This window comes from Blennius ocellaris (genome assembly GCF_963422515.1).
Source record: "Blennius ocellaris genome assembly, chromosome: 7".
NCBI lineage: Eukaryota > Metazoa > Chordata > Actinopteri > Blenniiformes > Blenniidae > Blennius > Blennius ocellaris.
The window spans coordinates 16,870,250-16,894,409 of record NC_137656.1 but is presented as its reverse complement, the minus strand read 5'-3'; the positions used below and the strand labels follow the sequence as shown (position 1 = coordinate 16,894,409).

At 41.9% G+C, this 24,160-nt stretch overlaps 1 protein-coding gene across 5 annotated transcripts; it reads left to right on the top strand.

The window, feature by feature from the left end:
• The first annotated feature begins 3,011 nt into the window (after nt 1-3,011).
• On the top strand, nt 3,012-23,641 carry kif2a (kinesin family member 2a). Of its 5 annotated transcripts, XM_080499025.1 has the most exons (22): nt 3,012-3,142; nt 10,688-10,782; nt 11,055-11,165; nt 13,137-13,191; nt 13,567-13,683; nt 13,954-13,995; nt 15,220-15,320; nt 15,445-15,540; nt 15,638-15,692; nt 15,776-15,938; nt 18,824-18,914; nt 19,012-19,075; nt 19,903-19,994; nt 20,086-20,228; nt 20,381-20,585; nt 20,686-20,796; nt 20,880-20,947; nt 21,175-21,300; nt 21,910-22,057; nt 22,152-22,253; nt 22,361-22,496; nt 22,640-23,641. In XM_080499025.1, exons 1-22 carry the CDS (start codon nt 3,082-3,084, stop codon nt 22,723-22,725), a joined length of 2,268 nt encoding a protein of 755 aa, XP_080355151.1. In that variant the 5' UTR covers nt 3,012-3,081; the 3' UTR covers nt 22,726-23,641. The 5 variants fall into 5 exon arrangements, with proteins under 5 accessions (XP_080355151.1, XP_080355152.1, XP_080355153.1 ...); XM_080499026.1 differs by lacking the exon at nt 13,954-13,995; XM_080499027.1 differs by lacking the exon at nt 21,175-21,300.
• Nucleotides 23,642-24,160: the final 519 nt, after the last annotated feature.

The following is a 24,160-nucleotide window of genomic DNA, read 5'->3' as shown; positions in this document are numbered from 1 at the left end:
CAGCAGTCTGAGTTTATCTTTATAGTAGACCACAATGTAGTGGGACAGGGCTAAGATGGACCATCTGAGACAAGCAGGGGATCATTCCTCAATACACACACCTTCCTGAACACGTCTTTGTGTCAAAAAGAATTAGAATAAAAACCCCTTTCACTGCAGAGAACATCTGCCTCTGTCCTTATAATTAATCCAGAACTTGATGATGAGGAAGTGTTTTTTCATAGAGTAAATTGTGTGAGAATAAACCCCTTGAAGGTGGTCCGCTCCTGATAAGGTCTATTTAGGGCACAGACAGCTGAGAACCTACTGGCAAATGCCTGGTGTGGGCAGAGAGGGGGGGGGGGTTAAAGTGTGTGTGTGGGGATACATTAGGGTGGGGGAGACAGCTGTTGGACCCCAGAGAAACCTGGTAGTTTCTAGAAACATTGGAATCGCTAACCTGCACTTACATGCTTTACGTGTCAAGAGAACAGTCTGGGGTTTCATCATACAGCACAATTGTCCAAATAAGATCCCACTGCTATTTTACTTGCATATTCATGTGGGGTTTTTTGTGTAAAAGATCAGATCAAATGTAAGTAAAATGCTTTTTAAACTGTATTCTTCTGCTTTTTAAAACTGCATTATTTTGTCTCAGTTTAAGCAGAGACAAAACAAAATAGTTTAAAATACACCCTGGGAAGACAAGTGGAAGCCTCCTTCAATGAGGCGGCAACCAAATTTGTTGAATGTCTTTATATTTAAGTCAAAAATGGCCAAAGATGCTGAGGATATCAGAGTATTTTAGGATATGCAACCCAGTCACAAAGCTCTTCATTCATCTTCATTCATGAAACTCTTCTCATGACAAAAGATGAAAATTCATTGTTCTCACAATACCATAAATAATAAATCAGAATCAGAGAGTCCAAAACCAAAAAAATCCTTCATGTGGTGCAAAGATAACAAACATCAAATTCCCACACTTCATGAAAAGGCTGTATAAAAACCAAGTCACAGAGCTAAAGACTGCCACCATCATCACAGTGTGCAAGAAAAGACATCTGGTATATCTATTTTTCTCTATATATGGCTATAAGTTTCAGAATTTAGCTTTTGTTGTGTTACTGATATAATTTCTCATAAAACTAAGTTTGATATAATGACATTTGTATCCCACACAAATTTCCAGGTTGAAAAAAAAGCATTTAACCAACATGGCTCGTGTAGCAGACTGAAAAAGAACCTGCCTCCTTTTTGTTTTCATTTCGTAGTTTATTGATGCCAAAGTAAAAATTGAAGCGACACTTTAAATGACAGTTTACAAAACTGTGAAAAAAGGTTCATAGTAATGAAATTAAGTTCCAATAAGTTCTTGACACCATACATTTTGATAATACTAAATAAATACTGGAGTATTGAGTTTATAAGGTAGTTAATGCTGCAGCACCTCCTAGTGGAGTGTAGAGGACGTAAATGTTTTGCATTCACATTCACAGATAAAAACGTTAAATATAGAAAAAAGATCAAATTCAACCCGATTTGCTTATAGCCTGACGCAATTATGCGTCCATTAATTAATGTGAAACTTGTGGGAAAATATAAATCTTTCCAAACTTGTCCACGTTTAATACATTTTATCTCAGAAATAGGTCCAAAGTGGAAATATTTCTCACTGGGGGGTCTGTAAGAAGTTTACATGTGCATGTATACATGTTACAACAGTGTTCATATCAATACATAACGGATTTTTTTTAAATACAAACACTGCGTCGGACTCAAATAAACACTGTGGGAGTGAATTCAACTCTGGGCTTTTAGCTTTTTATTGTCTATAAAACCCAGTAAAACAATAAGGACGTTAACAAATTTTAAAAAAGCTTTCTGATAAAGGGTACAGGAACTCTGCTATTACAATCGAAAAACACAGTGATCCACATGATATCTCTTGTATAAATATGGCGTTCAAGTGCCTTGTTGAGAATGGATGGATGGATCATCAGCTGCTACAGGCCATGCCAGCTGACAGTGCCTGGTGTCACTGTTTCATTCAGCATTAACTGTATGAACGCAGATCATATACTGGGTTTAGATTCTAAACCTAGTAGTTTGGTCGTAGAAGTGCATAATAACTTGTTCAGTGCTAAGCCACTATTGCTGAGGTCCTTTGTATGTTTCTTAGTACTAATATATTGAGAAGGAATGTCTGTATTCTGACTTTTCTGAGAAAAACTGTCTCCTTTTCAAACACGTGAAAACATATGTGAAGAATCCAAACAATTTTTTGGTCAGTTTTAATTTTTTCTTCCTCTTTTTGACCTGTTTCTTGCTTTGAATGATCTTTGGCCGAAATGCATCTCAGATTTACTTGTGGAACATGAAACATGCAAACCCCTAAAGTCTTCAGTGAGAGATTTACTCTAGTAGAAGCAAACAAGGTGAAGAAGCAGCTTTCAGCTCCGATGATCCTCACCTGTAGCTTTAACAAACTTCCGAAACACATGAAAACTGCTGGGATGCTCACTTTTTTTGAATAAGATCTTAAGACACTTTAATTTGCTCAGGCTTTACAATAAACAAAATATAGTACTTGTTTTATAACCTTTGTCTGAAAAAGGGATTTTTTTTTACTTTATTTAGTGTCCTTTTTATTATTTTCAATCTATTTTTATTTATTTTCTATTAATCTTATTCACTTAAGAGAAGATTTTTTTACTTCCTTGTTTTAGTGTATTTCCTTATAAAGTACGGTGAATCGTCCAGTGTCTGAACGGAGGTAGAAAAATAAACTTGCCTTGTCTTACCTTTTTGCTTTGTTTTGAATCATGCTTACGCCTTAGAAATAGAAAAAAAGAAGAAAATAATTCTAAATAAAAAGCGTCCTATTTAAAACGTTGAAACCACTAAAACGTGTTTTCTTCTGAAAGTCCCATACAGGAAGCATGTCCTCTGCGTGTTGACGTCACGCTCCCCGGTTGCGCCGCTGTCTGCTCTGCTGCATCTTCCACAGGAACCAACTACACTGAGGCTGAGCTCGCGCTACCCGGCTCACACTTAAAAACTCCTCGCTCCGGGAGCCGGTCACGTTTTAAGTGATGAAGGATGGCGACGTGTTTTGCGAAGATTGTCGTCGGTACTTATGTGGAGATAAAGCGCAGCGATGGTGAGTTTCGCTCCTGTCTCCTTCGTCTTCTCTTCGCTCCGGGCAAGTTGTGTGTGTAGATCTTTGTTGCTGCGGCTGCTGTTGAGTGTAGCTACCGTTGTTCCCGGCGGCCCCGGAGCGTTGCGTTAGCGGTTAGCTGTCAGGGCGGAGAGTTCCAACACGGCCTAGCAGCCTCTGAATGGGCGCCCACCATTGTTAGCTCAGTCATATCAAAACATACCTGCTGCTGTATAGCCTTATGTTACAACAAATGTCCGTTGTGTGAGATTAATAGAGTATATGTGCTTCATTGGAGTTGCATTATGCAAATAATTTATAGCGTAATTGAGTTCTGGCTACAATTGAGTTCTAGCTACAATGCTAACCGAGTTCACTAGAATCAGTTGGTAATAAGGCGTTACTAGCATGTTAGCTTCAGGCTAACTTAAATTGTGAAAACTCATGCAAAGCGATGGCAATAGCAAACGTGTGGCCTGCAGGGTGAACCTTAAACACCTTTTCCAGGTGAACTACTTCACGTTTTATCTATGTGCTGGAGGAAGTCGAATCAAGCCATGTTTTAATATAAATGGCCGATTGTAAAGTCCCACGATTCAACTTGCCCAAGAAGTAAGTTGAATCTCGATGGTATAATATCATTATGTGTGCCTTCCTTACTTCAAAGCGTGATTTAAAAAGATTAAAAAACATTTAAGGTCACCTGAATGAAGCGGCCTCTCGGATGCAATTACTTGAAGACGCAGAGAATTTCATAACGGTTTTTTAAATTTTTCCTCTCAAAATCATCCAACACTGATCAACGAACCCCGTGAAAACTACAGAAGGAAAAACCAAATGCCTTTCTGCAGTTCCACAAACGATACACTAATAATTGCTACACATAACATGTACAGTTCCCAAACAATGATGTGCGTAACTCATTTGACAACTTTTATAGCATCCAAGCAACATTTTCATACCTCAATCTGCTTTCCAACGCGCTCCTTAAGCGTTTCAGCTGATAGTGCCTTCAAATATATGTGTCTCTGGTTTGGAGCTTTTAAAATAAGAAAATATGAGCATTAATGAAGCAAATCACAATATAAACTCTTGCTGACAGTCCATCAGATAAACAAACAGATGATCAAGTTTTTTTAAGGTGTTTTCACCGGAGAAGGAGCAGAAAGACATTCAACTATGGCGGTATTATTGGTGAAAAATGTTTGAGCACTTGGAAAAGTACAACTTGTAGTTGTCTACTGTAAATTTGTAATTGTGTACCTGTAGATTTTTTTCTCTCTCCACAAATACAGCACCACACTTACACAGTCACACATTCTTAATAACAAATCCTTTTTTACAAGTCACAGATACTATTTCTGATTGAGTTGTTGCAGTGAATTGGGTGAAAAATATATTTGCGCTCCTGAACCAATGTGTAGTTCTTCCCCCTCGAGTCACAGATTTGTTTTCTTCAACTACAGATCACACATTGGTGCTTAGTGGTGACATGTGTGGTCAAAAAGTACCTGTGCATTCATTCAATAGACAAAAAGCCAGTGCTTATCTGAGATTGACGGATTTCATAGCCAATCAGGAGAGAGGATTTTGTCCCACAGCCAATCAGATTTGCAGAAATGGAGGTACTGCCACTCTCCAGCTTGTCCTTCATAGGTTCTACTTTTACAAAGCTGTCTGTGACACAGATACTCTCTTTTTATGGCTTAATGTTAGAGCTTCAATTGAACCTAAATAAGATGTGAAATAAAATGTCCAAAACATTTGTACTTTGGAAAGTGCATGACTGATCAGCTGTCAACACCCCCATAATTTGTCAAACTTCTCTATTTTAGCATGGGTATGCAAGACGGACTATTTAATATTATATTAATTAATTTGTTTACATCTTAGTTTGTGGTTATTTAATGTAGTTTGTTGGGATGGGTCCTTGTCATACATACCATAATGTAGCTCAGTCACTATGTGAGTAATCTACTCCTGTGTCGTTTTAATGACTGATCATATTGTTTCCGTGACCTGATTGGATGAGGTCACCTGCAGTGTTTGGGAAATCATTTCGCCTCATGCCAAGATAAAACGATCATGAAGATGAACAGAAGACAGGCCAATGCCGGCACTGTGCTTATTATAGAAGTACTGCATAATGTAGCTATATCAGCTCAAGAAGAAAATGGGATTACAATGCTCCCTCTTGAGCTTCAGTTTGTTTTTGAACGTTAACAGAGGAATAGAGCAAGAAGCGAAGATCCTGCTGCCTGTGTGACTCCCCTCTGTGTGAATGTCAGCTTTATTCAGCCTGTGCTCTGTGGTTGTTGAGCTTTCCTCCAGGGCCTAGCAACCACAGACAACTGAGAAACTTGTGTCATTCCGACTGGCCTCTCCAGGATCAGGATCCACCCAGTGATCATGTTTTGTAATCGTCGCTTCAATAAAGCACCTGAAAGCACGCCGGTGAAAGCTCTTACCCAGGGTGTGTTTTAACAATCGTTCTGATTATTGGCGACAAATCTCTAAGACATTAAGTCATGTTGTACATATGATGAGATCAGAGGTGAAATATGAACCAATTGCACAAGATGGGGAAGCAGTCCTGCCTGTCAGTTTCCTGTGAGTTTGTGTTACGTTCTATCCAGAGCAGGGATTGCCCTCTGTCTCTGGGGGTTGGCAGCAGGGCTGGTTCAGATTCAAGCCAGATTCGGGCTATTAGTCGCCACCCCATCTGTTGCAGCCAGCTACCTCAATTTTACCACGACTGATGCTGTTATGTGTTTTTTTTTTTTTTTCATGGTCATTGCTTTTGTGAGTCAAATGTAACCTAGATAATCTAATCAAGTTCATATTTCATGCTGTTTCACAAGTTATCAGTGGCTGTGAGTCCATTCTTCAGATTTCATATTCTGAGTCTTCATTGGTTATGAGATTTTCTGCTTGTCAGAAATGTGACTTTAGGGCTTTAACAAAGAGGGAAATCTTGCTTTGTTCTTCCAAGCAGTGCACGACACAGGGTTTGACCACCTACTGGCCTGGTCTTTTTATGCTGTGTAGTATTTCTCCTTCTGTGACATGCTGACACACATTCATGAATGTGTGTCTTTGGTTTTATATTGAAACTGATGCTCCGAAGGCATTGTTTGTTTCATGGGCTTAGCACAGCTTGAAGCACCCCCTTTTAAGCCCCTCCAGCTCCACTGGGAGGTGTCGGCATATTCACTGAGCAAGGTTTTAGTGTAAAAGTGGGACACTCTGGATGCTGCACTCATTTAAAGGATATCGGCATCAGATGCTGCAAGACATCCCAGTGAATCTCTAGCTATTTCATTGTATTTTGTCTGTATATATGGTTGTATTTTCACCCGAGGTGAACACAAACGCTTCATTTTGCACATGTGATTGTATTCTTTTTTTTTTTTCCAGATGAGTCAACGGCCTGGAAATTTAAAGTCCGTACAAACCACTTGTATTACTTGACTATGACACCACTAGCAGGCAGATACATGCAGTGGGGACTTGTGCTTCCACACAGGATGTTAGGGTAGTGGGCAGGCCTTCAGTCTTGCTTGGGGTGCATTCCCACAGACACTAAAATAATGTGGTCATGTGAGCTGTTTCCTCAGGCCAACCTGTAGGGAGAATTCATGTCATTGCCGAGATCCATCTACCTGTGATTAGATCACCAAGATACATTTTAATTAAAGTTGCCTATAAGAAGCCACAATCGCCCAGTATGTCTGGCAGAAAACGACAACTGTATCCTCTGGTGATGCACCAATACCAGCATCGGGTCTGATACTGCACAGAGTACTCGTACTTGTACTCGTGAAAGATCCCAGATACAACCTGTCAAGTATTATGTGACGTCATTCGTTAGCAATGTTAGCAGGTATGCAAGAGAGCACTGGCAATGTAGGCAGTTTGGAGGTTATTTAATATTAACGAGAACGGCAAAAGTGTTTTGCCAAAGCTATTGAGAGGATAAAGCTGTTTTTTTTTTTTTTACAACAACAGTAATCACAAAGACATGTGGACCAGCAGAGTTAGACAGATGTATCTTGTAGCTACATGCTAAAGAGTTTTGGGGCTCACACGCCAGCGATGCTGCCTGTTACACACGATTATATTATGACTAAAACACTCATTAACAGTAAGCTGGAGCGTGTGGATGGCACAGAGCTAGCGCGGACCCTTGTTCTACAGTTCACGGCACATATAAGGCAGTATGTAGATGGCATCTACGCATTGTTCTGTATCGGGGGGGAGGGAACCCTGGTCCTTGAGAGCCGTAGTCCTGCACGTCTCCCCCCCCCCTGCTCTATATGTACTGTAGATGCAGCAGTATACTGGAGCCTTGGAGGCTGGTGGACGTGTGTGCAGTGTCGACGCAGATGCTGTGCAGACGTTGGTTTGCAGCATCGCTAGCTTTTGCATATAATTTGCATGTGTGTAATTAATTAGGCTTAATAAAATGCACTTGTACATGCATCAGCAAAAAGCTGATACATGTATGTCCCATCTGAAGTGTCAGAGCTCTAAAAAAACACATTCAGAGAACATCCCATGTCAGAAACCTCTGTGCTTTTTATATTGAGTAGCAAAGAATATCTCTTTGTATTTTTTTTGCCCCCTTTTCTACACTTAACCGATCTGTGTCATTTCTGTCCACTTTATTGCTGTAATGGTACAAAAGTCAGGACTAATACGAGTCATCTTGACTTACACATTCATTACAAAGATCCAACATTGTTTGTCTTACTCAAACTGTAAACAGAAATGGTCTTGTATGGTATTGAACTTGTGTTGTGTGCTCAGGCCTAAGGCTTCTGGCTTTAACAGATAAAACAGGAACCCCGTGCTATTTGTTGTGCGTATTGTCTTTTGGAAGCTGTATAACTAGAAGAAGGAGCAAGTCAAATGAATAGGGATTGATGTTTTCTCAGAAACCTCTTATACAGTGCTTTAATCATTAAAACAACATACAAGGACATTACTATTACATTGCGCAAAGGTGCTGTAATACACAAGATACCTGTTGTGTGCAAGACGGTTCTTCCTTATTAAAACCTCCCTTAATGAAAATGTTCACATGGTTTTAATTTTATGTTTCATATATTTTGATGATGCTGGTTTGTCTGGGCATACACATCCATGCCAGTGGTAATCATGTCCACTGAGATGAAGTGTTGTCAACATATGATGATGATGTGAGGCAATTGTGTTCCAGCCGATAAAACGATCAAAGAAGAGATCACTCCATTTGTGTCACTGTGGTTAACAGCTGTATTGCGGTACTCTTCGGCTGCTGTCTTTTGTCATCTCCACTGAGATCGAGTGTTTGTCATTTGTCTTAATTAATGTCAGCATCTGACCTGTTCCAACAAAGATCAGGGGGTGTCGGCTGAAGGCCAATTCAGGAGTGCATGCTTGCATGATGCACCTGAACGCATCACTCAAAGCTGTCAGCTCCTGCAGTTAAAGCCCGGACCAACATTGCCGCTCGGACAAAAGCTGTCTTTTAATACTGAAACAGTTCAGAGAAATGTATTTATGAAAACACTGCAGGTGAGAAATAAGCTGTGCAGTAGAAAAGTTAAAACGCCACTTCACAGATGTGTGGCTGCTGTGAGGGGGCGTGGCCTGCGAGTTCGACAGCTTCTCCTCAGAGTATGAACAGTCCTGCCGAAAACATAATTTTTTTTTTTTTCGGCAGCTGAATTTTCTTGTTGTTCTTTTGGCTTCACAAAGGGAGTATGCAGGGACCTTATCACGCCCCGACCCACACATACAAGCACAGTTCTTGTCAGAGTACGATGTGAAGGTTTTCAAAGTCGTGAGAGTCGGACATAAAATTACATTTTCTTCCTGTTAACAGAATTAATTTGCGGTAGAGCAGCACAACCTAAAAGGAGGGAGTATAAACAAGTCCTCAAACAGTTGAGTGTAGACTGGTAAAGGTCAGGTTTTGACCCCCTCTGTTGATGGTCAACAGAACTGTATATTTTTTTTACACTGTTGTCAACTGAAAAGCTGAAAGACGGTAAATCTTTCCAGTCAGACTATTATGTTTCATGTGGAAGGGCAGAGGGAGAACGTCCACGTCATCTCACAGCTGCTGGAGCGTTCATACAAATGACCTGCCCTCGTCTCACTGGTGTGGTTTGACATATTCACAGAGCCAAGTATTCAATCATTACTAAAACTACAACTATTATAATCATGCATGTTGAGCAAAGAGCTAGATTATTAAAGATGACAGCTTTTATTGTATATATATTTAGCTTCATATACCATCTTTTGGAGAGAAAAAAAAATTAAGTGTAATTTAAAGGTGTACTGATTGATAATGTCTCTCATCCACATTCAAAATCCTAATTGGTGCAACTTATATTGTGAGCCTTAATCATGCAAGTGGTTTGAAGGAAGTCATTGTCAGTGAGCAGTTTCAGTTAAGTCGTCTGCAGCTTGAAAGACTCTTGATGGCAGGACTGTGGTTTTGTATTAAAACGCAAGCTAGCCAAGGGGCCAGCCAGGTTTCCTTTTTTTTAAAAACTGGTAACAAATAGGATCTAAAACAGATTCGATGGGCTTCAGTCTTTTTTGACCATAATTATTTTTGATTCATTTTGTTGCTTTTGCAGTTCCAAACCCTCGGGGTAAATGTATGATTATTTAGCACATTTGTTGGCATCTTGTTACATTTCAACACTATTAGTTTCTTTTTCACCCATTATTCTAGCTGCCAGTTTGATGTCGATATAGGTCGGTATGCCTCTCAGAATTGTACAGTAAGTATTTATTCATGGTGAATTATGAAAACCGTAGGAATCGATTTCAAGTTTTCATCATGGCCTATAGGAGAAAGCTTAACAGCAAATAAGGGGGGCATCCTAAGGAAATCAATGCACTTCATCCTTATTAGACTTGTAGAATTGACTAGATCTGGGGAGACATGCAGCTCTTTTCCTGTCAGGTTGCAGCTCTTTGATTCATAACTGAAATCATTGGATTGCGGCTCTTCGGGGTATCGATGGATCTCGTGTGATAGAAGCTTTGAAGCCGCTTCCAATGGCAACCTACGTAAACACGCCATGATCAACAACAAAAAAAGTCATTTTTGACATTTTGCCATCAGTTATCAATCTATCCAGATACTGACTACAGAGATCAGGCTGGAATTTGGTTATGTATTAAGCTTGAAGTTTGCAAAATGGCAAATCGTTTAATGAGGGATCATTTCTTTAAGTTGTATGTTTACCCTCTGAAGCCTCCTGATCTTCTGACTGCACAAAATCTCTTTTCTCAACTCTATATTAAGAAATGGTTCTTGTGCTTTTTCTTCCAATGTGAAACGATGTTCATCAGTCGAGGAAACTGAAAGCTGTATGCATGGATGTCTCTAAATAATGGATCCTGAAACATGTAACTGCTGGTAATTCACATCATGCTCTGGCATCCACAGGGGCAATGCTGGAATATGGATCCCTGGACTGGCTGCTTTCATTCTTCGACTCCAAGCTTGCTGATCTGATGTTTTTTTTCTGTCTTTTACAGGACGTATTCATCAGGCAATGGTGACCTCATTGAATGAGGACAACGAAAGCGTCACTGTGGAATGGATAGAAAATGGAGACACAAAAGGGAAAGAGGTAAAGCACCATTTATTACCTCTTATAGCAGCCCCACCATTACCAGCAGCATGATTTAAAAAAAAAAAAATTATTATTCACATCAATGAATAATGCATCCATGGACTTTCTGTAGCTGCTGTGTTTATGTAACTCGCCAACTTGTCCCCCCAGTTATCAACCAGTTCACCTATATTTTATGAGCTACAAAATACTGAAAGAAAATGTCTTCATGGAACACATGCTTCTCAGTTGTATGTTTATTGATTGAACAATTATTTGCGTTTGAACAGATTGACTTGGAGAGCATATTTGCACTTAATCCAGATGAGAAATTTGACCCGAGCCCAGAGACGCCACCTCCTCCTGCAACGACATGTGTGAAAGTCAACAAAATTGCAAAGGTGAGTACCGTTGCACCACCTTAACTATTGAACTCTAAAATATAAAGCATGACTGGAATGACTTTGAGGGACGACTCTTAACTCTAAACTTATTCTCTGTATTACAGCACTGTATTGAATCTCTCTCTCTCTCGCTCTCTCTCTCTCTCTCTCTCATTCTCGTTTTCTCCAGTAGCTACGGTACAGCTCAGCTTCCCTAATATAGAACGTGGATCCTTCTTGGCAACCTACTAATTAGGACTGTTAAGCACACTGTGTGTAGATCACGGTAGATTAAGTCTGGGATTATTTGTTAGGGATGCACAGATATGAACATTGTGGCCGATAACTGATATTGATATTGCTGGTATAACTGATATTTATCAATATATCTTAACATTAAAAAAAAAACAACTTGTTTTGTCAAGACTGAAAAATAGAAATAAGCAGGTTCATTTAAACAATCTTCACAAAGCAGAGCTATTTTGGAAAAAAATAGCAGCGACTTGGGAGTGTGTTCAATGTGCCCCATCAAAATCTGCGGTTCTTGCCTATCATTTCCGTTCCGTTGTTTGTGATCGAGTTTGCGTCCTCTTTGACAGTCTTGTGGTTTTGTCGAGGGCTGGCTGAGTCAAGCTGAAGCCTGCAGATGTTATTGGAATTACTTGAAAACTTCTCAGTGCTTTTTGGACACAGTGGCAGACCCCACATGGCAGACGTCGATATCCATATCGGTTAGGTAAACATTTGTTATTCCTGCTGTCTTTTGGATTTCAAGTCACTTTAAAGAATAGGAAGTTCGCGGCAGGTCCTGCGTCATGTGACCTGAAATCGGGAAGTGTTCAGGAGCGTGGCAGTCAGGAAAGTTGATGTGCTTCACCTCGGTTAAACCAGTTGTATCTGCAAACATCTTTTGTCTAAAGTAGCATCGTGGGTAGGTATATGTTTATTTAATGTTTTAGTATGCTTGCTACTCATTTTTTGATTCTAGTACTTGTCAGTTCCTTGAAGTTTGTCAAATGGAATTTCCAGATAAAACAGGATTATACAAATGATTGCATTTAAAAACGACTCCCTCATATTATGTTTGAGTTAAAATATGATGCAAAAAAAACCAAAACAACCTGTAACAATAAAAGAACATGGGTTACTTTTGTTGATAAAGAAGTTGCATTGGGAATGTGTGGACGTGTAAATGTTAAGCACAGAGTTAATTTAGTTTTCTGTGTGTTTTGGTTTCACTTTTCCTTGAAATTTCAGTAAACCTGTGGACAAGAGCACTACGATGTTCAGAGTCTTGATGTTGGGGAAAGTGTTGACCTGACTCTCAAGTTCTATGCAGAACATATAACGAGAACAGCACAATTGTAGCAGTGATAACCTGGTTGCCTGACACATCTAACATGGTGTTCCAATTTTAACTTGTATAAATCTAATCATTCTGAGACTTTGAATATATATATATATGTATATATATATATATATATATATATATATTAGTACTGATATTAGTGCTGCAATCTGTACAGGGGTGTCCTTTAATCAAATGCAGTGAAGTGTTTTCTTCTTCAAAGTGTGTGCTAAAACCTAAAACTCGGTAGATCTGTTTGAAACAGGCCTTGTCTTAAACCACTGTTTGGTTTGTCTTTTCTTGTCTATTGTAGAAACATGACCGTCCATCATGGAGGTCTCTAAGGAAGAGGATCTACTCCCTATGTAGATATAAATGCTTGTTCTTAGTTAACAAAATTATGACACTCTTATAGAAATAAAACTGAAATTATGTATAATCTCTTCCATTTCAGGTACTCAGTTGATTGAATGAACCATCAGATGTCAGTTTAGACATGTTTCTATTTCTCCATTTCCATATACTGAGAAGTCGTAGGATGCAAGCAGCAGTTGAATATTTTTCATCGCCGGGTGCAGCCGTGATGCAAGACTCTCCCAGGCAAACTTGGTATCTTAAACGGAGCATTTTATTTCTTATAGAACCGACGGACCATAGCCCCTGTGAAGAATGACGCTCCAGCCAGGGACAACAGAGGTTTGTTTCATACAGCACTGTGGGGGGGTCACTGGAATATTCCAATTGAACTCGTGAAACTTTGGTATTCAGTCAATGATGAAAACATGTCAGTTGAAATATAGTATTCTTCTCATGTGGGAATTTTCGGTTCGAAGATTCAGAAAATCTTTTTTTTTGGTTCAAGTGGTATTGAGTTGATCTGGGTAAGAGGATGGTGTACACTTCACACACACTAATTTATTCTGATGTTGGTGTGGTATAAATACTATTGTAAGGATCTATTTCGGTCCAAAGGTCCAAATACAAGTGCGAGTGCAAAGGTGTGAGAGTGCATACGTTTGTCCTTACTGCCTTTAATATTTGTGATTCTTTTTAATTCAATGCTTTTTTCAGCAATTCCGACCCGGGCGAGACCTCTGCAGCCGCAACAACCAGAACCCGCTCCGCCTCCTCCAACCCAGCAGCCCGCACAGCTCACTCCGGCTCAGTTGCAGCAGCAACAGCAGAACGGTAACTCCATCAAAATCATCACATGGGCTTTTGTATCCACTTAGTTTTGCCTTGATTCCAACTCCTGTTATTTTCTGACTTTTGTTCTTGTTGAACTTTTCTTTCCATGGGAACTCCTTCAGCAATTGCAACAGCTAACACATTTTGATCTATTATAAAGTCTATTGAAGAAAGGGCGCGTTCCTGTTAATAAGCGAGGTACTCCAAACATTCCGAATAAATCTATACTCTGTAATGTGGTATATCTTTTGTTGATCCCCTTCATCACAGAGTCCTCACATCACCCCATTTCCAGAAAGGAGTCTGGACTTTGTATGTATCACCTGCATGTTGTACCCATTGCCCTTCGCTGCTTTCTGGTGATTCTGTTAGAGTTCCCAATAGAATCCACACAAATTATTTGTGAAAGGATAACGCTCCCAATTTATTGGTCGGTTTCTAATCACTGGCGGTGTGGAGATGAAGCAGCACAAACGCGATCCCTCCAGCAGACAGGCTTTTGGGGGGGTATTATGTTATCAAAGCGTTTGTGGCTCCGCTGCCGTTTTGTCTGATTTCGCTGCCGAGTCACACACATGTACGCTCATGGCGAAGCCGGTGTTTGTCCTGTGTGTCGCTCTACCCATCTTAAACACTTACCGTGATCTTTTTATTAAGCTCATAGAATCGAGACGAAAGTGATTTGTTCCCCCCCCCATTATCACCCTGCCTAGGTAGCGGTGGCGCTGTGTTTCTTCCTGTGCTTCCTTGTCCTGATGTTGACCCAGCTCATCTTCTCCTCCCAGATTAGAGCAGATTAATAATCCCCCCTCTGCTCCATCAGTTTGGGTTCTCAGGGAACTGGGGCCAGCAGGAAGCAAGGACTGCTTTACTCTGCCTCAGCCAGGCTTTGCAGTGGGAACTTGGAGCTGCTGCAGCAAGCCCGGCCTAATCAGATAACACTGGGTTGGAGGAAATTTGCAAGGAATCAGAAGTGGCTTTTACTCACATGTCGGCTAACTTGTGTTCATTTATTATGGCTACTAATGGTTTGGGATTTATCTGAAACAATACTAATCTACAAGTGTGGTGTGTTGGGATCTTGCAAATAGCCCTGAGGTCATTTGTAGGTATATTGAGACACTTCCTACTTCCTAAATATATGACTGCCAATATGATGGGATAGTTGCATATTGTAAAGGAACTGATTTGGTAGTCAGTGGTCAGTAGTATTTGGAAAAAAATAATGAATGGGAGTGATTAATAATGAGATCCAATTTCACGCTGTAAAGGCCTTTTGTTGTCGTTATAGTAAAAGCAGCCTGTGCCAGTCGATACATCCTGGTCTGTGTTTGCTTCATTGCTGTGGCGCTTTGTTGGAAATAGACCAGGGTTTCCCTTCTGCTTGAAGACCGTCTGGAAGATGACGGAAGAAATGGAGGCGGCAGAAGAAACAGGCTGGGAAACAGATGAGAGGAGAAAAGAGCCTGCTGGTATATGCTGTGAGACATCCCAGCGTTATTGTGTCTTTTTTTTCTCTCTCTCTCTCTTTGGCAGCGAGGAGGAAGTCGAACTGCGTCTTGGAGGTGGAGAAACTACAGGAGAAACGGGAACGACGCCGGTTTCAGCAGCAGGAGCTCCGAGTGAAAAGAGCTCAGGTAGCCAAGTCTTTTAGTTTGATTTCAACAAAATGCATCGTGTTTCCTGCATTGACTTGCCGATCTGTGGAACAGAAGCGGTTTCCCATCGGTGAATACATCGTCTCCCTTTGTAATTCTTCAGGAGGTAGACACCACCATCCCCAACTATGAGATCATGTGCATGATCCGAGATTTCCGAGCCAGTCTCGACTACCGGCCTCTGACCACAGCAGACCCGGTGAGTGGAGACAAAAAGCGTATCCTCCTCCCCGAATAGTAGAGCGATTCAGCTCAATAACGATGTCATGGAATGTCCTTGTTGCTGCCCCCTCTAGATTGAAGAGCACAGAATATGCGTTTGTGTTAGAAAACGTCCACTCAACAAAAAAGGTGAGCTCCTTTATTAGCGACGACGCCGTGTCGTGCACTGATTTGACTCCGCTGCAACGTGAAGAACATTCTCTCCTTTCCAGAGTTGTCCATGAAGGATTTAGATGTGATCACCATCCCCAGCAAGAATGTAGTCATGGTTCATGAACCCAAGCAGAAAGTGGACCTCACCCGATATCTGGAGAACCAGACGTTTCGCTTTGACTACGCCTTCGATGACAGCACCGCCAACGAGATGGTTTACAAGTCAGTAAGAGCAAGTCTGCAAGTTTGCGAAGGCTTCGAATCCGTTTGTCGACGGCGCTTTTATGTGTATCGATATTAGTGCAGGCCGAGGGGACTGAGGTCACCGTGTGCCTCCAGCTCGCTGCTAATGAGTGGATCAGTCGTATTTTAATCATGTGGAGCATCGCTGATGTGCGAGACCCGAAACAGACATAGACATTTATTAAATCTGCAAGAAAGAAGAAGACGACAAGAATGAGCTTTGATTACTCGCGAGGAGAAATGGCTAGGAGCGTGCCCAAGTTCACCTCCTACCCACTCTGGCTCCAGACCATTTCTCCTGCGTTTTTATTTCATTTAACAAAGGGGAGGGTTCACAGGATATACATCATGGAAACAAACATTTTGTATGCTTAGCAGTTTATCAACCATAAGTACAATCTCAGGACATCCCGCGCGCATGGGACGCCGAGACGGCAGCTGTGTGGAAGATGCGGCTTTCCCTGTTCATCAGTCTCGGTCAGGGTTCCCTTATCAAGCTCAGAACATATGATTAGTCAAAGTTAAACAACAGCGCCTGAGTGACGCTGCTAAATAAAGACAGAAGAAATAAGACTGAGATTAAGCATGAATATGGTAACTATATATAAAAACATTCTAACAGTGTAGTATGACCATGTAAAACCCTCGCCTTGTGAGTGGAGGATATTTGACAAATGGTTGAAAGACATGGTTAATATAAATTGATTAAATTAAATTAAATGAGAGTTATCACTTTCAATCAGCAGGTTTAGTTAAAAGAACTAACAGAACAGGTTTTAGTTAATACTTAGGAAATAGGAGTAAAAGTTTCAGAAAGAGATCCTGTGGGTCTCATAACAATTTATATCAAAGAACTGAACTAAAAGTCCAAATAATAAACCATCAGATGCAATTTAAACAGACCACCACCAGGGCAATACTTTCAAACTCTAAATTTTGTGATTTAGCTGAACTTTCTACAGAAAGTGTGGGAACAAAGTTAATCAACCAATAAATAAACCAACTAGGAAAGAAGACAATAACTAGTCTTGTGGTTTTTTACCTGTTAGAAGTCCAACTAATGCGACGGGCAAAGCCATTCCCTTTGAATTCTAATGCTGATAATTAAACCTATTTATGCATCCTAGGAACGTCACCTCAACTTCTCATGAGTGAGTCAGGCAGAGTAGTAGGGCTGGAAATGATGTCTTTATATTTCAGCAGGTGGCCAGTGGCGTGGCGGCACTTCATTCTAAAGTGGGTCCACAACCTTTTAGATAGGAATGGAACCAGGTCATGCTGTTTCAACGATGGAAGCTCGACCAGCAGTAAAGCTACAAATCTGAGATTCTTAGAAACTGTTGAGCACCGCGTCACTCGTTTTACTAGTCAGCTTCAGTTTCTCCGCCAAAGTAGGAGTTTTAAACTCGTACTCGTAAATAAGCGGCCTAATTAATTTGGATTATTAACCGTGTGTTACATCTCCTGGCTCAGGAGAAAACGCCGCCTGAAACAGCAAGAGGAGGCCAATAAGTCCTCAGTCCTCACACAGTCATTATGTGTTACATATGTAACCCGTCTATTGCCTGAAAGCAGATAGAAATAGGGCCCTGAACTCGTTACCATAAAAATAACAGAATCATGTTAGTTTTGGATTTGAAAATTAAGAGTACCAGGAAACAATCAATGGCAGCCGATGATGGTAAGTAGAGTTCAATGTTTTGTTTTTTCACCTTTAACCTCAAAACAATTCACAGCCAACAATATGACAAAGAAATCTTAGTAAAAGTTAACAAATAAGATGCTACTTTATTACAATAAACAAACAATCATGAAGCCTCTGCTAAGCCGGCATAAAAGTCTTTCAAATCAAAATAACCCGTTGCGGGCCAGTTAAGTGGGAGTTCATGGGGAAAAATAAACTCAGTCTCGTTCTCCCAAACAAGTGGAATCAAATTCCAAGAAATACATTCTAGAGGTGGTGATGTGAGTTGGTGGTACAAGTTGGAGCTGGGGCAGGAGCAGGATGCAGGAGGTGGTGACGAGGGGCGCTGGGGTCCCACGTGGCCAGAGGAACTCTGAGCCTCTCGGGGGCTCAGAGTGCTATCTGGTGATGGCTGGTCGTCTTCGGAGGGAAAACAGTTCAGTTGCAGTTGATAGCTCGGACACACGCTGCGAGGAGTGGACGTCTATTCCACCACTGCTCACTTGGCTGATGGCAGTACATCTACAATGAAGTTCTGGGCTAAAACTTCAGCCGTAGTTCACTCAGTCCACACTTTGCTTGGTCAGCAAAAAACTCTCCCTCTGGCTGCTGTGTCCCCTTCTCTGCTCTCTCCCAGGCTGGTCCACCCACACCCTCTTCACACCTGTTTCCCTGCGCACCTTCTGCTCACCTCAGCTTCCCTATTATCCAATGAGCAGCCATCAGGCTGCAGCCAGGCCCACAGCCATCTCTCCACCCAGAAATATCACATTTAAGAAATACACAACATGAAGTCCACAAATAAACAGTTGAATAAACAAAATGAAATACATCAAACATTCAAATAAACTTTTACATGTTGTACCTTTTTTAACAAACCAAAATAAAGGTATTTAAATCACCTTTTAATATATTTTAAACTATTAATCCCACTACCAGGGACATATATTTATCAATGTTTTAATATGTATTAATATTTTCCACTGGGCTACACATATATAAGAGGAAGTCCTTTCTGATGACACCTGCCCCTAACGACCAGACGCCCCTGGTAGTAACAGATGACACAAGTCGCAGCAGATAGTTCAATTGCATTAAAAGGATTTTAAATCGGGTGAATCGTGATGATTTTTTAATCTGCATTCACACACTAATATTGACCGTTGTCTCTGTCCTTCAGGTTCACTGCTAGACCTCTAGTGGAGACCATTTTTGAGAGAGGCATGGCAACCTGCTTTGCTTATGGGCAGACGGGCAGTGGAAAAACACACGTGAGTTCCCTGAAAGGGACCCCTTTGCATTTTGGGCTCTTTTATTTCCTTTGATTGTGACACATTGACATCCACTCCTCCGTGTCTTGGATTACAGACTATGGGTGGAGATTTTTCCGGGAAGAATCAAGACTGCTCAAAAGGAATTTATGCATTAGCTGGTAAGCAAATTAGTGTTGGTTCTTCTTCTATATAGGGCTGCAACGATTCGTCGACGTTGTCGACAAAAATCGATAATAGAAATTGTCGAAAATGAATTCCATTGTCGACATTCGTCACTAGACGGGTTTTTCCAACAGAGTGAGGCATCCCACTTCATTACAATCTCTGCCGAGTCGCACATGCGCAATAGCGTCTCTGACGCGCGGTAACGTACACAGAAATAATGGCGGCGTCCAACACAGCAGCTGCGCGCACGAGAACTTCAAAAGTTTGGGAGCATTTTAGCTTGGATACGGCGAACAAAAAGATTACTTGCAAGGTTTGCAAAGAATTGTAAAGTTCTTTTACAACTGAATGCACTTCACAAAATGCACTTTATATTTTTTTAATTTAATGTTTTACTGCTGCTAATGTGCCCTTGGTTTACAGGAAAGAAATGTTTACTTGATTTTAATTAATTTTTTTATAAAACACATTTGCCTGTCCTTGGACAGAGGTTTATTTATTTTTGTATTTATGGCCTATCAGCAGCAAAGTCGAATAAAAGATGCATTTTTCATTAAAGTACCCACCTTTCTTGTGTTTATTATCATTTGCCACATAATTAAAGCAACCTCATGCTAAATTTAAGAAAAAAGTAATAATTATCCGATTAGTCGACTAATCGTTTCAATAGTCGGTGACTAGTCGACTATTAAAATAGTCGTTAGTTGCAGCCCGACTTCTATATGAGCTTTAATGTGTGTCATTGGACTGGTCGTCATACAGTGTTCTGGTTTCACTGAAGAGGCTTTGCAGTGGAGGAATTATGTCTCTTTCCTTTCAGCTCGAGACGTCTTTCTCATGTTAAAGAAACCAAACTACAAAAAGTTGGACCTACAGGTCTATGCCACCTTTTTTGAAATCTACAGTGGAAAGGCAAGTGACTATGCATTTTCTATTGATCTTTTTCTTCTTCTTAATAAAAAAAAAAATCCGACCTGTGACCATATAATCTATTCATGGACAGGTGTTTGACCTGCTGAATCGTAAGACCAAGCTGAGGGTGCTGGAAGACGGAAAGCAGCAGGTGCAGGTCGTCGGGCTTCAGGAAAAGGAAGTCAAATGCACAGAAGACGTCCTGAAACTCATTGAACTGGGCAACGGCTGCAGGTAGGCTGACTGGTGCCGTTCCAACACCCTTACTTCTCCCTTATACGTGTTCCTTGGGTCATATATATCAAAAGTCCCTGTCGGGAAAAAAAAAAAAACATGAGTTGCACTCTTCTTCCCTTGTTCACACCCGATCTCCGTCTCTCTCTCAGGACATCAGGGCAGACGTCGGCCAACGCGCATTCCTCTCGCAGCCACGCTGTGTTCCAAATTATTCTCCGGAGGAAGGGAAAGATGCATGGCAAGTTCTCCCTGATCGACCTGGCGGGGAATGAGAGGGGAGCCGACACTTCCAGCGCCGACCGCCAGACTCGCCTGGAGGGAGCTGAAATCAACAAAAGCCTTTTGGCCCTCAAGGTCCGTGGGAAGCATGTTGTCGTGTGCTGCCTTACTTACTGCCTCCTTTCTCTCTCTCTCTCTCTCTATATATATATATATCCTTTACATCTTGTTTCAGGAGTGCATCAGAGCTCTGGGCCGTAACCAGCCTCACACTCCATTCAGAGCCAGTAAGCTCACTCAGGTCCTAAGAGATTCCTTCATCGGAGAAAATTCCCGTACTTGCATGGTTAGTACTGGTTAATAATCTTTACATCATTCTCCCATCTTTTCTAAAGGTATAACTGAATGGTTTTCACTTCCTCCAAACAGATTGCAACAATTTCCCCTGGCATGACATCCTGTGAGAACACACTGAACACCCTACGCTACGCAAACAGGTCGGAACATGTTGAGCTACCGCAGGAAAAAAAACACTTTCAATCTCTGTGCCTCTTTGATTCACTTGAAATGATTTGTACTTGTACCGTGACTGAATTTGTCTGCTTCCTGTCTCCTGGTTCTTTCCGAGTCATGTATATCCTCTCACTCCTCCCCCCCCCCCTCCCCCCCGTCTGCTTTCTTTCCTTCCTTCCTTCTCGTGTCCCGGCTCTGTGCGGCTGCGCAGAGTGAAGGAGTTTGGGATTAGTCCGTCAGACATCCCCTTCTCTCAGGGCGGTCAGGGGAGTCGCTCTGATCACTCGCCCACCAATACCTTTGAGTACGACGACTTTGCTGAAACCTCTCCCAGCAGGTCGAGCGCTCCTTGAAAACTCCTCATCCACGCAGTGCATGTGCTCCCATTGTGTGTTTCACACCCTTTTCTTTTTTTTTTCATCCGCTCCATCGGGTTCCGCCCCCTTCATTCTCAGTCTGCATGGCGTCACGTCTCATGCTCTCCATCGCCGCTTTGACTTGTGCTGTCCTGAGCTTTCAGCCACCGTTTCTTTTTTTGTTGTTGTTGTCACCGAATCCCGAAGAATTAGATCGAACCGTGACTCTGTGCTGGTTGCCTGCGTCGCGCTGGTTTGGCAGAACTCGTGAAAGTTGAGAGCGAGAGCTCCCGAGTTGTTCACGACTTGACTTCAGGGGTCATGTGAACGCTTGCAGGAGTTGTGGTTCGAGCCAGCGCTCGGCAGGTAATTCCTCTCACCGGGGCGGGTACGGCGCGGTAATCCCTAATCAGCTCTGTAACGCCTCGATAAACGCGAGCCCTAACCCCCTGCACTCCCGTTTAACATCTCCGGATTGATCATGATCATCCCTCCTCCCCCGTGCATGACGACACTGACCGCTTCCCACCAGAGGCTCTGGGCCAAACGGGACCAGCTTGTCGATAACGTGGCTCCGGTCTCGTCCGCAGGGTGAAGGAACTAATCGTGGACCCCAGCCTCGTGACGGAAGGCGTCCGACCGAACATCCACACCGTCAACCAGCTGGATCTCCTGGATGAGGAGTGGCTGAGTATCTCGCCGCAGAGGGACGACCTCAAACTGCTCTGTGAGCAGAATGTAAGCACACACATTCTCTTCTTCTTCCCCTCGACGGAGGAGTCCGTCCACCATTCAGCGGTTTTCTCATTAATGTCTGTAAAATGTATGGCAGGAGGAAGAAGTGTCGCCTCAGCTCTTCACCTTTCACGAGGCGGTGTCGCAGTTGGTGGAAATGGAGGAGCAGGTGCTGGAGGACCACAAAGCGGTTTTCCAGGTCAGAACACCGCCGACGTCGCTCAAAAGTGTGGGAGGTTGGGTGTCGGCGTGTTTTAGGTTTGGAGGAGCTGAGAAGACTCGTGTGCTATGTTTTTTTGTGAGCAGGAATCCTTCCGGTGGTTGGAGGATGAAAAGGTTTTGCTGGACATGACAGAAGAGGTGGACTATGATGTGGAGTCGTACGCCACCCAGCTGGAGCAGATTTTAGACCAGAAAATAGAAATCCTCACTGAACTGCGGGGTAGGAGTTCACCACACGCACCTCCAGTCTTTACTGTCAGCGGACCTCCATTACAGTCCAACATTAACTTGCTTTCTCGTTCACCGTCACAATTTTTTCTTTATTTTTTTAACCTCTCCGACATGTCTTCTTCTCTCCACCAGATAAAGTGAAGTCATTCCGCTCTACGCTGCAGGAGGAGGAGCAAGCCAGTAAGCAGATCAGCCCCAAGAAGCCGCGAGCTTTTTAGAGACCGAAAGAGCTTTAGGTGGCAACGTACACGACACAACCACTAGACGTTTGGCACAAGGCAGTCTGTCGTGAGCAGCTGTGCAAAGCAGCATTAAAAAAGGACTGAGTGACGTTACCAACCAGCTCAAGAACAACTTCATTCGTAACGACCCATCGCCCAAGAAGTGGCTCCAACACTCACTGTGGTCCGTTAGAACAACCGACTGTTTTTAGGTGAATGCTTTATTGGACAATGTTTAGTTTCTGTTCCTTGATCTTAAATTATTTTTCTTTCTTTTTTTTTTTTTTTACTGGTTTGTACTTCCTTTGACAAAATGTTTTTGACCCTTTTAAAGAAGAGATCTTCATTTAACACATTTCCAAGTTTTCCTCACCGATCCAGCGTTCGCTTTGAACACTGACTGACATTTCTGCATGTGCGCTCTGTGGTAGCTTACGTACGTACACCTTTGTTTCGTGCTCGGGGGGGGGGGGGTCATAAAAAAGTCATATTTCATTCGAAAGGATCTCTTCTCTCTTCCGCCTTCCTTCAAGAGTTTTTAAACCAGTTCAAGAGGAAGCCTTTAGCCATGTTGTGCTTCTTTCCTTTGTGTTCGGTTCCCTGTGTCCCTGACAGGTTTTTTTACATGTAGTTTGCACCATATCATTCTGTGGCAACTGACCTTATGAACTCCTACTTAATGTAAAACACATTTTCCACCCATTCAACACTTTGTTATAAAAATGAAATTCGGGGGAAATCTAGTAACATAGTAAAGCGCATTGGGTTTCGTTGCTCAGTGTTTGCACCAGATGTAATGCTGGAAGAAATAAAAGTTCAATGTGTTGACTTTTGAGACTGTATGTCATCAAAGTGAACAAATATTCAGGCATATCGATATTCACTTTGCAAAAACAACCAAATATGTGCAGAAAAAAACCCAAATAAAGAGCTCAATCAAGAAATATACATCTTATGGTAATAGTTGACCCTATTTCAGTGGTTTAAGGTGAATCTATCTATTCTGCCCTTGTTTGTTGCCGTGGTAAACTTGGCAGATAGCTAACAGGGATCTCCAATAAACACTGAGTCAGCAGGTGCGTTTTGGGATGTTTACTGACGATACACTGAAACTGCAATACAAAGATAAAAAAATAAAATGCCAGAGTTCACTGAGACCTCTGTCTTTTTGACAGAGATAGGTGTTCTCATATTTGGTCGAAAAGGATGCTTGGGCTTCCCCATGCTCCCACCACCTGTGACTGCTGCAAAACTTGGGTCGTTGAGCGTTTTGGCTTGATCACAAACAAACTTTGCTAAGAAGGCAAAAGGTGGGTAAGATGTGTGATATTTTTCTTTGTAATGTGATGCGAGAGAGACCCACTTGTCGTGCAGGGAGTACGGCAGCTTTTGGACAATAGGAGTGATTCCACGAGATGTGTCCAGGTAATTT

Coding starts and splice junctions, on each gene's coding strand:
- kif2a (XM_080499025.1), top strand. CDS start 3,082: ATGGCGACGTGTTTTGCGAAGATTGTCGTCGGTACTTATGTGGAGATA. Junction 15,939..18,823: donor GCCAACGAGATGGTTTACAA/GTCAGTAAGAGC, acceptor TCTGTCCTTCAG/GTTCACTGCTAGACCTCTAG. Junction 20,948..21,174: donor ACCCTACGCTACGCAAACAG/GTCGGAACATGT, acceptor GCGGCTGCGCAG/AGTGAAGGAGTTTGGGATTA.